This window comes from Canis aureus, chromosome 25, assembly GCF_053574225.1.
Source record: "Canis aureus isolate CA01 chromosome 25, VMU_Caureus_v.1.0, whole genome shotgun sequence".
Taxonomy (NCBI): domain Eukaryota; kingdom Metazoa; phylum Chordata; class Mammalia; order Carnivora; family Canidae; genus Canis; species Canis aureus.
Window position 1 is genome coordinate 800840 of NC_135635.1, and position 12211 is coordinate 813050.

Sequence of the window (12211 nt, forward strand, 5' to 3'; positions counted from 1 at the left end):
ACTTAGGAGGAGCGGGAGGCCCAGGGAGGGGACGGGAGGCACAGTCTTCCCCCAACCTCGTGAGTGCATTTCAGCCATGTGCCAGCTTCTTCTCGGAGTCAAACTTTGTTGGAGAAGAACGGAGAGAGGCCTTCCTTCCCTCCTGGGCCCCGGCGCCCAGCAGCCGCTGTTCTCCCCCTGGCAGGCGGAGGCCCGCAGGTGACAGCCCCGGGCCAGGCCCGGCCGCTCCGTGAACCACCTGGGTCGCGGGAGCTGCGTGGCACCGCCCAGAGGAAAGGGAGCTCGGCTGCCAGCATGTCACCCCGGGCCTGGTGGGAGGGGGCGTTCCATCTCATCGCCGCACACAGCTAATGGAGGTTCTACTGAAACCACGGCACTAATGAAACTGCTGAGGCTGGAACCTACTCTTGCCTGCAAGACAAAACGATCGGAGTCAGACTCTCTCCCCGCACCCGGTCCTCACTTCCTTTTAAGGCGTAAATAAAACAAGCCGGGGATGTGAGAGCAGCTGGTTGCGTCCCCAGCTGTCAGGGGTCGGAGGCCCTCCTGGTCAAGAAAGCATAGGGTCCCTACGCGTCCATGAAATGCTCATGGGTCCCTCACGGGACCCGTCCCTTCACCTCTAGACACTCACTTCTTGTTTCAGGTGGTAAAGCCATCGTGCCCTCATCTCCTCCTGTGTGCTCATTCTGGAGCCTCGGGATCCTAACAACCAAGTCTTCCCAGATGGCCGAGCAGTCTGGTCAGGTAGAAATGATCCAAGGGATTGGCATCAGACGTGGTCCCGGATCTAGATGTACTGCTAAATGTGTGACCCTCGTTAAATCATTAAACGTCTCTGAATCTGTGTGCTGGCCTAAAACAGGGAGGCCTTCCCTGGCTCCCCTGCAGAATTGTCATAAAGGATGTGAGAGCACTTCGAAAAAGCACGCATCTTAGAGAAACGTGCGTGTAATTGCAGGTCTGTAAAAAGATGCTGCTTAAAAAAAATAAAAAAGTAAAAAAAGTAAAAATTTTAAAAATTAAAAAAAAGATGCTGCTTGCAATGACTTTTTTTTTTTTTTTTTTTTTTTTTTTGCAATGACAACGTTTTAGAAAAGGAGAACAGGGATCCCTGGGTGGCGCAGCAGTTTGGTGCCTGCCTTTGGCCCGGGGCGTGATCCTGGAGACCCAGGATCGAATCCCACGTCGGGCTCCCGGTGCATGGAGCCTGCTTCTCCCTCTGCCTGTGTCTCTGCCTTTCTCTCTCTCTGTGTGTGACTGTAATACATAAATTAAAAAAAAAAAAACTAGAAAAGGAGAACAGATCTCTGCTGCCAAGGGGAAGGGAAGGGGAAGGGAATATGGTTGCAAAAAAAAAAAAAAGCAACGTGAGGATCCTTGCGGTGACTAACCTGTTCTGTATCTTGACCGTGGTGGTGAGATACGGCACAAACCGACACGTGAAAACGCTGTTACGGAACTAAATACATATACACAGAGCAAGGAGTGTGAGTAAAACTGGGGAATCTGGATTAGATCATGACATGCTATTATTAGCATAATACCCTCTAGTTCCATCCATGTCATTGCAAATGACAAGATTTCATTTTTTGATAGCTGAGTAGTATTCCATTATATATATATGGCATATATGGAAGTCGGCATCTCGGTAATGAGAGTACACTATGGTTACGCAAGATGTCACCTACGGGAGAAACTGGTAAAGGTATAGAAGCTCTCTCTGTGTCTCTGTGTGTTTTTTTTTTTTTTTTTTGGTTGACACAATGTCTCTGTTGTTTCTTATAAGTACATGTGGATTAACTATCTCAAAAAAAATTTTTTTTATATATTTTTTATAAGCTTTATGCCCAACATGGGACTTGAACTCACAACCCTGAGATCGGTGCCCAGCCAGGCACCGTTCTCTCAATAAAAATTTTATTTTTTAAAGATTTTATTTTTTAAAGATTTTATTTATTTATTCATTCATGAGAGACACACAGAGAGAGAGAGAGGCAGAGACACAGGCAGAGGGAGAAGCAGGCTCCATGCAGGGAGCCCGACGTGGGATTCGATCCCGGGACTCCAGGATCGTGCCCTGGGCCAAAGGCAGGCGCTAAACCGCTGCGCCACCCAGGGATCCCCTCAATAAAAATTTTAATTAAAAAAAAATGTATCAGGTCTACCCTCTCTTCCCCTGCAGCAACGTGTCTTGCGGTCCTCCGGGAGACTCCTCTCAAGGAGCTCTACAGGTACGTGGAAGAGGGTCTCCATGTCAAGGATAAGATCCCAGCGGAGAGAGAAGGGCCTAGGAAGAGTTGCTAAGAGGCTCCCGAGCCCTTTCATCCTCATCAACTTTGCCCTCAGCCTCCAAAGGCCTGACCCTGAATCACTCCTCGAGAACGTAATGTGCTCCGCAGCCAGGAAGCTGGATGCTCTGCTGCTTCTGCCCTAAGGACCACTCATGGTTGAGAAAGACTGACGTATCGGTGAGGAGTACCGAGTTAAAAAAATAATAAAAAAAGTATTGACTAAGCCCGGGTCTTGAGGGAAAAAAAAAAAAAAAAAGATCAAACATGCACACAAAAGGCCAAAACAGCGGTCACACGGCTTTAAGAAACCCCCGATGGTTTTGTGGAAAACCAACAATTGCTTCCTTTTTATCGTGGGAGGGTGGACGTGACCCTAATCAATCAACTGGTTAATCGCGTATGCCCGTTTCAACCGCTCTGGACCTGTGACACCGGGTCTGTCGCTCCAGTTCTCCCCGGCCACGGCCACGGGGGCGCAGAGGGGACGGGCGGGGCCGCTGCGTCCTGCCGCCGAGTTCACCAAATCCAGTTCAGTGCTATCCTGAACGCCCCAGGCACTGTGACACTCGAAATTCTAATTAGTGCAGAAAAGGGCTGAGTTGAAACAGCTTGTACTCCCTCAAGTATACCCACTCTCAGGGCCCTATAATCTAATGAGGTCTATGAAATTTAAGATCTAGGGGAGAAATCCCTACCTGGAGCAACAGCTGTACCCAGGATGACAAGGGGATTTGGGTTAAACTAGTGGCTCCGGATAGGAGGGAGAGTACCCCCAAGTGATCTGGGAGGGAGACCCACTGACTCTGATCCCATTAGTTGTCACGTGGCCTAGAATTAGCTAGACTGACCCTCTGCTCTGGGTTGTAGGGACGCCACAGGAAAAGCAGGAGGGGTTACAGCTACGCAGATGGGAGAAGGTGCTCGTGCTCATTCCCTACAAGGGGGGGGGGGGGCCAGGGACGGTCTCTCAAGAACACCTGTTGCCCCTGGAGGCAGCAGAGCTGGAGGCAGAGGGAGAGCCCCACAAGGAAAGGGGAGCTCCTTTGCTCCTACTTTGCAGGAGGAGCCAGCTGGAGGTTTGCTGAACACGTTCGGGAAAGGAAGAGAGGAGATAATCGTCCTAATGAATGTGCAGGAGACAATAGCAGCTCCAGTGGGAGGATTATAAGCTCATTATGCTTTAATATGATGATGGATCATCCCTGCCCGCCAGCACCATCCTCGGAATGGTGATGAAGGTCGAGACACCCGTGCCGGTCGCAGCTCAAGCGCTTGTCACCGCAAGAGAACAAATGTACCCGTGTGTCGCTCGTGCCTCTCACGGCAAAACTGCACGCACGTGGCCCCAATTCCCGGACTTTTCCCGCAGACCGCCCCCCACCCGCACCCCCGGCCAGCCTGCCCCGCGTCCCCGCGTCCCTGGATTGTCCCCCGCGTGTCGTCCGTTCCTCAGCTCCGGCTCCCGGGCCCATCCATCCCTCAAAGAAACGGCTATAGTGTCACGGGGTTAGGGGGTCCGAAGGGCCCCTCAGTGGGTACTGGCTGCCACTCGGTTCAGGTAGAAGGCCCGGGACACCTCCCGGTAGGCATTGCGAAGCAGGACGTAAGGGAAACAGGACTCCAGCATGTCCAGAGTCAGGAAGGAGGACTCCTCCACCACCTGGAAGACAGGAGGCCAAGAGATGAGAACCGCAGGCGGGTGGGCGGGCGGGCGGGCCTCGGGGATGCCCTGTTCCTCCCGACCCGTCCCGTCCCGTCCCTGGGCCTTGGGGCCTCGGAGCTGCAAGTGGACGCGGTTCCCAATCACACTCCCCGCTTGTCCCCTCACTGAGTAGAGCAAGGCGGCCCTTCGGCTCCGTTCTAACGGCCCCGAGGCCCCTCATCAGCGTTCAATGAAGGGCCCGGCAGCAGGCGGCAGCGAGGAGCCGTCGGAGCCGCCCTTCTCTCCCATCCTGGATGCCGCACCAGCGTGCGTGGGCAGCACCGAAGCAGGTGCGGCTGCATAGGAGCGCCGGTGACACGGCTTCACGGCCGAGGAGACAGTCACCACCGCAGGCCCAGAAAGCAGGGCCTGGAAGCCATGCGGGGCCTCCCGTGCCGGGCTCAGCAGCCTCCCTCCCTCCAAGCGGTGCTTGGGGAGCAGTGAGGATGCTGCAGAAGGGAGGGGCATGATTAATTAGTTTAATTAGAAGCCTGTGCGCTGTGGCAATCCAGCAGCCCCCGGAGCCTAGCAGGAGGGTGGCTCGAGATGCCCGGGAAGACGCGGGCAGTGGGGCGCGGCAGGAGGCGCAGGCACATTAGCCGAGGGCCCTACAGCCTGCCGTTGGGCTGCGGGGTCCCCAGGAGCAGGGTGTGTGTCCTTCAGTGCCCCCCGCTCCTCGCCCAGCAGACTGTGGGACTAAACACCCTGGAGAGAAGGGTCCCGAGTCCTCCGGCGAGTCACACACACGCCCCCGCCCCCCAGGGACGTCTGGGGTTTCAAATCCTGAAAATGCACCCGACCCAGAGGATTTAGCGTATCTGCTCTACGGCGGCTCCCCGTGCAGTCCTCTCACGCTTCCGAGCGTGTAAGAGTCTGGGTCCTCAGATACAGGCGCGCACGGCCGGTCGCTGCAGGCTGCACCCGGGGAGGCCGCCGCTCACGGCTCACGGCAGCCCCCACCGGAGGCCGGGGGAACACAAGGGCTTTCTTGCTGAGCAAGACTTCCAAACCTTAAGCCAGGAGGGGGAGAAGGTGTCTTCTCTAGGATATGAGCCCCAGGTACAAGGAGATGAGTGGCGGCTTCTAGAAGGATCCAAGGGCCCGAGACTTCCCATTGTTCGCTCCATCAAGCACGGAACACCTCGGGGCTCCTCACTGGAGGAAATTCCGGCAGCAAAGGCCGAGACCCCTGGGCTCTCATCCCAAGTCCGCCCACGTATTTGGGGGGAGACCTTGAATGCCACCTTCCCTCCCTCCCCTCAGCTCCTTCACCTACAGATTATACGGACCGGACCTGGGCTGATTCCGACGTCTAGGGTTCCATGGTCCCGAGTCCTCCCCTGCCCGGGAACCCCCTGCCCCGACGGGCTGCAGCGCTGGGGGTGGGCCGGCCCAGCCTTGCAGCCAAGACGGAAAGACCCCGGAGGCGAGCGTCTGGCCAGGCCCGGCCCAGTTCCTTCCTGTATTTCCGCTGGGAACATTTGCATTCAAATTGCTTTGCAGCAGCTAGTGCCCAGGTCTCTCCCTCGAACAAAAAGCACCTGGTCCTAGCCTTGGCCTCCCACCCACACGTGAGGGGCGAGGAGGCAGGGCCGAGGGGCAACAGGGCACCACCCACAACCTTGCAGAGGCGAGAACCGCCCAGGAAATGGCCCAAAAAGTAAAAGGAGCGGCAGAGAGCGGCCCAGCACTCGCTGAGCATGTGGCACGTACCAGGCACCGTCACCAGCACCTTCCCACGAGGCGGGATTATTGCCGCCTTTCATGGGTAGAGGGTCGGGGTCTCAGGGAGGGTCGTCCACTTGTGCGGGGAGCGCGCTCCGGGCACCCGCCCCCACCCGCCTCCCGTGGCCTCGCCGCCCACTGCACCACCCCTCCCCGCACGGCCTCTCCTCTCGTCTCCATCCTGGGCCTTAGCCCAACGGAGGCCCTTCCTGGCTGCGCGCAGCTAAGCCGCAGACCCTCCGGGCGCCACGGGGAGTCCCCGGCGTGCCTGCCCCCGACGTCTGCGGGCCTGGCCGGAGGTGCACATGCAAACCTCCGCAGCGTGTGACTAGAGACCCAGCAGGATCTTGTATCCCTTGACCCTCACAATCTACCCTTATATTTCCGTGAAAGGCCAGGCTTGAATTCAGAACTCCCGGGCCCCTCAGCGTTCCGCACGGAGCAGCGTGGAGGGGACCGGCCTGGCTGCGGCATTTGGAGGCACACGCATCCGGACTCCGGCCACAGACCCCGCACTAGAGCTCTCCGTGCGGCTGCCCCGACGCACCTGGGCAGCAGGCCGTGCGCAAGGCCCGCAGGTAGGCCGCGGCCACCTAGAGACTCTGACGGGCCGAGGAAGCTTTAGTGCGGACTCGGAGCTGGAGCACAGCCGCCCCCCGAGGCCAGAGAGGGGCCGGGCTGGGAGCCCCTGCCGACGCATCTCAGGGCGCCAGTAACCTGGGAATCAGACTGAGAGCGAAGGAGTGAGTAAGCGTGTCGGAGAGGAAAACAGGGTCATGGGGAAAAGTTTTTTTTTTTTTTTTAAGTTAACTGAGTCAGAGTTCCCAGAACTTTCTGCCAAAAGCAGTGAAAAGCCCACAGCTTGGGAAGAAAGAGATGGCAGGCGCTGACTCACGGCCCACCCGGCTCTGTGTCTTGGGCTCTGCAGCTAACCGCCCCTCCTAGGAGCCCCCCTCCGCTCCCTGCCGCACCTCCAGCTCCGACGGACAAGGCACGTGGTGGCGGGACGTGCGCAAGCGGAATCAAACATCAAACGTGACCTGGCCACGGGGCGCGGACACAGCGCCCCCGCCCTCCGGGTCGGACCTGATACGGCAGGTCACCGGGCGCCGTCCGCCAGGACCAGGCCGGCCCCGAGGACTCGGCCCCGAGGACCCTGCCCCGGGGTCGGCGGACCCGTCGGGCACCTTAACCGGAATGTGCGGCGGGCACCCGGGAGCCGCAGAGGCCGCCGCGTCCCCCCACCCCGGAGGTGCCCCGGGCCTCGGCTCTCTCGGCCCCGGACCAGCCCGAGGCACCCACGTACCAAGCGCATGAGCAGAGAAATGGATTCCCGATTCCTGGTCTTCAGCTTGTCGGTCTCTTGGCCCAGCTGCAGGAGGCTGACGGAGGCCACCTGTGGGGGAAGCGCTTGTCAGCAAGTGGAGCCTTCGGGAGGTCAGAGGAGGACAGCCTCAGGCCACAGGAAGAGCAAGAAAGATCAAGGGGGGGCTGGGAAGTGCTGGGGTGCGGGGAGGCTCTGGAGAGGCGCCGGCCTGTGAGCAGGAGGTGGCCCGACTGCCGGGGCTGAGGACAGAAGCCGGAGCAAGAGCTCATCTGCCCCCGCAATCGGCCTCGGCTGGGCCTGGGGCTCCCACCGCAGCGGCCTCCCCCTGCACCGAGACCGCCTGGGCCTCTGATTGGGGCGCTGCAGCCGCGCTCCGTATCCTCCTCCTGTCACCTCCCGAGTGCCCGTCCTCTGCGTTTACCTCCAGGCCCCAGCAGGTCGTGACTGTAGCCCCGGCCCACGTCCCTCTCGGTGCAAACAAACAGGGTAAGGGCGGGGGCGGGGGTCCCTCCTCACCCCCTAGGGATCTGTGCGAGTGTTCATATCGAGGGTGCCCAGAGCCCCGCGGGTTGGCTGGCTGGCCCAGTTTACACGCAGGCCCTCTACCTCCGCTCCCAGGACAACGTAGGATGCCCAAGAGAATAGGGTCGGGCGTGTTTCCTCCTAAAGGAAGCAGACGAGGCCCCACTTCTAAGGCAGGCCCGTGCTTTGCGAAGGAATAAGCTCCCCATCGCCGAGGGTGCTCCGGGCAGCAGCGGGTGATGGTCCAGGTATCAGAAGCGCAGGGTGGGAACTCCTCCACGGAGGCCCCGAACGGAAACCTCCTGGGCCTCTTTCAGCAACGGAAAGAGATTACTTACGCTGTGTATTTCCAGAGGCAAAACCAAGATCAATGGTGATAGTTACAGGGAGTCAGACTTTGGCTAAAAATGGCTCCTAAAACAATCTTTTCCTCACACAAATTGGACGTGACCTACGGTAGGTGGGTTACAAGCTCCAGTCCTAGAAACGGAGACGGGTGTTCTCGAAGGGAGATCCCCCGATGGAGGCAGCAACAACACCTGGGGACTTGGAAATGCAAATTTTCCAGCCGCGCACGTCAAATCTACTGAGTCAGAAATCCCCCAGGTGATTCTGATTTATGCTCAAGTTGGAAAAATGTGAAAAAAAAAGTTTGATGTTTTTAGGTCAGGATTAAAGGCAGAAAGTGGGGGAGGGCGCCCGGGTGGCTCAGCGGTTGTGTGACCCCGGGGTCCTGGGATCGAGTCCCGCGTCGGGCTCCCTGCATGGAGCCTGCTTCTCCCTCTGCCTGGGTCTCTGTGTCTCTCATGAACAAATAAATAAAATATTTAAATAAAAACAAAGCTGGAAAGGGCCTTATAGGCTCTAAAACTTGGCGTCTCCGACTTGATTGTGCATCAGATCCCCTGGAGACCTTATTAAAAACAGAGGCGTGGGGGCGCCTGGGTGGCTCAGTCGATTAAGCGTCTGATTCTTGATCTCAGGTCTCAGTCTCTTAATAGAAATAAACAATAATTCATTCTTATTTTTAAATTAATTGTTTAAAAAAAAAAACAGAGGCCTGGGCTCTCCCCGGAACATTCCAACCTTGCACATCTGGCCCAAGGATCAGGAGTCTGTATTTCAACAAGCTCCCTATAGGATATTCTACAGCACCCCAAGGTAATGAATGGCAGATTCGGCGTCACCTCCCTATTGAATAAATGGGCAAAACGAGGCCCCCGAAGTTCGGCTCTTCAGAGCTCCCACAACCTCTTACTGGCAGATCCAGAACCACGACTCACGATTCACGGACTCAGTCCAACGCTCTAGGTGATCAGGTGGAGGCTGACACCTCCGGCCCTTCACAGGGTGGCCCCTCCCTCACGGAATGAATTAGGTGACAGGTTGGCCTCCGGGGCGCCCAGCAACCGCATCTGGGGACTTAAGCCATGTAGCCGGGGCCACTCACCACCAGAAACTCCTTGAGGTGCGTCTCGATGTTCTTGTTGTAGAGCGTGAAGAGGGCAGCGGACACCTGGATGATGGCTTTGGTCAAGCAGTGAATGTTGTTGTTGTAACCTGGGTCATGATTGACAGAAGCGGGGAGAAGCGAAGGGGACGCGTGAGCCGCGCCGGGCTGGCCCCGGCTGGTACCCTCAGCCTGTTCAGGGGAGACCCCCGCCCACCCCCCGCCGGCCGTTTGACACCAAAAGGACGAGGAGGCATGTGGGGAATGAGATCCCTGAGAAATATGAGGCGATTTTTGGATATTAGGAGAAGGATGATCCTTAAAAAATTCCACCGGGATTGAATTTTGCGGATAGTTCGTTCTCTTTTTTTTTTTAATATTTTATTTATTTATTCATGAGAGAGAGAGAGAGAGAGAGAGGCAGAGACCCGGGCAGAGGGAGAAGCAGGCTCCATGCAGGGAGCCCGACGTGGGACTCGATCCCGGGTCTCCAGGATCACGCCCTGGACCAAAGGCAGGCGCTAAACTGCTGAGCCCCCCGGGGATCCCCAATAGTTCATTCTCAAGTGTCTTTTGAAACAAAACTACACCTGAGTCAGAAGTCTGGCTCCTCCCGGCAGAGGTTTCCATCCCATCCCCGGGCCCCAGGAGCCTGGAGAAGCGCACGGGTCCCTCCAAGGGCTGCAAGCGCTGCCGGCCTACTTACCGTCCTTCTCGATGCTGAAGAAGGAAGCGGGGTCGGTGGCCAGGAGCGGGAGCGAAGCGGCCAGGAAGACCAAGAGCAAGCAGGCCACCTTATACTCCTCCTCGGGGGATGAAGTATCTGGTAGGACGGGAGAGGACAGACGGTGAGGCCCGGGCCTGCGCAGCTCTGTTCCCAGGACTGCCCGAGGGTCACGGGACAAGCGCCCAGGAAACGCTCGGTAAAGCGGGCGAGCCCTTCCTGCTCAGGGGCCAGGACCGGCCCATGGAGGCCTCCTCCGGCCCCTGGAGCAGAGCTCTTAGCCGACGTGTGGCCCGAAGACACACGGGCGGCCTGCAGGGGGGAAGGGGGGAGGCAGCAGGGAGAGGCAGGCGTCCCCCCGAGCAAGAGAGAAGGGCCAGTCTGGCCACGTTGAGAGGGCTGAATACCAGCCCCTTGGTGTCATCCCGCTCCGAGTATGGGGAGGAAAACGGGAAAAGTAAGAGAAAACGGGAGGCCGCACAAAGAAGCCAACAGTGTCAAGGTGATTCTTACCTTTTTGTTGTTGTTGTTAAGATTTTTTATTTACTTAAGAGAGAGCAGAGTGAGTGAGAACACGAGTGGGGGGAGGGCAGAGGGAAAGGGAGACGGAGAAGCAGGCTCCCCGCCTCGCCGGAGCCCAGCGTGGGGCTCGATCCCAGGACCCGGGACCATCACCTGAGCCACAGGCAGACAGAGGCCCACCCGACCGAGCCCCCACCTGCAGGAGGGGGGAGCCCGACACGCTGGGGAACTCAGATGCCGCTCCCACTCCGCCGCTTCATCTGCATTCCTGATTTCCCCTTCTAGACCCTGAGTCCCTCTGGGTACTGGTTGCACATCAAAGAGTTCGCATTTTTTAGCAGACTGACAGGTCAGCCCGTCACGACCTGGCTGCGACTCTAAATTGCCTGGGGCTCGGGGACCATACTTTAGGTCTTTCTTTAGCTCCCCGCTTGTACCCTCTGAATTGACGACCCCAAATTGACGTCTTCCCACCTGAAAATACGGCCCGAGCCCTCCCCCCGCCCGCTTTCCTCAATTTTACCAGCTTTCAGGTTGGCGATGGCAGCCACCAGGGCCGGGTCAATGTCGCAGCCCACTCCTGCAGCAGAGGCCAGCTCGAAGATACTCAGGGTCACCTAGGAGAGGGGAAAACCGCATCCTGGACGGGGCTCCCAGGAGAGGCGCCTGGGCGTTGGGATCCCTGGACCCAGATCTTAAGCTTCGGGCGTGCGCTCTGGTGTTCTAGGGATCCTTTCCCGGCTCTCCCTTGCCTACGGGGAAAGCACAGGTGCTGGCGTCTGGCGTCAGCGCTCGATGCTCCACAGGACAGACTGACTTCCTCAATCTCCTTTCCCCAAGTGCTTCCTACAATCCATGCAGCAGGCGACTCCGGCCTCACTTCCACGCCTCGGGGCATGTGCTCTCCTCCCGTCCTGTCCTCGGCTTATAGGGACACCCATCCCTCGAGGCTTAACTCAAATCTCAGGTCGTCTGTGAAGCCCTCCTTGAATCCTCCGGCCCAACCCGTCTCTACCGCGGGGTTCGCATGGATCACACACAGGCCTGGTATTGGCAGCTCTCTTTTCCGACAGGAGGTGAGACCTACGGCTTATCTCACCGCCTAGAAAACGACCCTTTAAAGCCTCCAATAAATAAATAAATAAATAAATAAATAAATAAATAAATAAATAAATGAATGAATGAATGAATGAATGAATAAATAAATAAATAAAGTAAAAAATAAAATAAAACCTCCCGGCTTCTGAGGGGAGATAAAGGCCTTGGAGTGAGAAGATCTGGGTTCAAATCCCAGCACCGCCCCTTTCTAGATGTGTGGCCTTGGCTAAAAGCTGCTTCGCCTCTTTGAGCCTCAGTTTTCTCATCTGTAGAACTGGGATAATAATACCTCCCAGAGCTGTTGTGGAGATTAAACTAGACCACATGTACCCTACACACTCAGAGTCCATAACGGACCAATAGACGTCATGCCTTTACCCTCTTCCTTTATCTCAAAGCCAGAACATGTGTACTTCTTTTTCTCCTCTTGGGTGTTTTTTTTGTGGGTTTTTTTTTTTTTTTTTTGGTTTTTAAGGATTTTATTTATTTATTTGAGAGAGAGAGAGTTAGAGCGAGAGCAGGGAGAGGGGCAGAGGGAGAGGGAGCTCCATGCAGGGCTGGATCCCAGGACCTGGGATCGTGACCTGAGCTGAAGGCAGGTGCTTAACCGACTGAGCCCCCAGGCGCCCCACTCCTCTTCAGTTTCTAACACAAGGCTAAGCTCATAGAAGGCATTCGATCAATATTTATTGATGGAAACTTGACTCTCTTGTACTTAAAATCAGGTTCCCGGGAAATAGCCCCACACCCCTACTCCCATGCCAAACGTTTAGACCTCACGTGAGATTTTTTTTTTTTTAAATCACTTTGTTTTTTTGTTTTTTTGTTTTTTAAGTAGGCTCCATGT

General features: G+C 56.7%; 1 protein-coding gene across 2 annotated transcripts in view; it reads right to left on the reverse strand.

Moving 5' to 3' along the window:
* Positions 1-3456: 3456 nt before the first annotated feature.
* NCKAP1L (NCK associated protein 1 like) overlaps positions 3457-12211 on the reverse strand; it is a 53408-nt gene continuing 44653 nt past the window's right edge. For both annotated transcript variants that reach the window (XM_077869733.1, XM_077869734.1), the window contains 5 exons: positions 10790-10883; positions 9727-9843; positions 9021-9130; positions 7028-7117; positions 3457-3954 (listed from right to left, as the gene is read on the reverse strand). In XM_077869733.1, the coding sequence (XP_077725859.1) occupies positions 3823-3954; positions 7028-7117; positions 9021-9130; positions 9727-9843; positions 10790-10883 (543 nt within the window). In that variant the 3' untranslated portion in view covers positions 3457-3822. The remainder of the gene's footprint in view (positions 3955-7027; positions 7118-9020; positions 9131-9726; positions 9844-10789; positions 10884-12211) is intronic.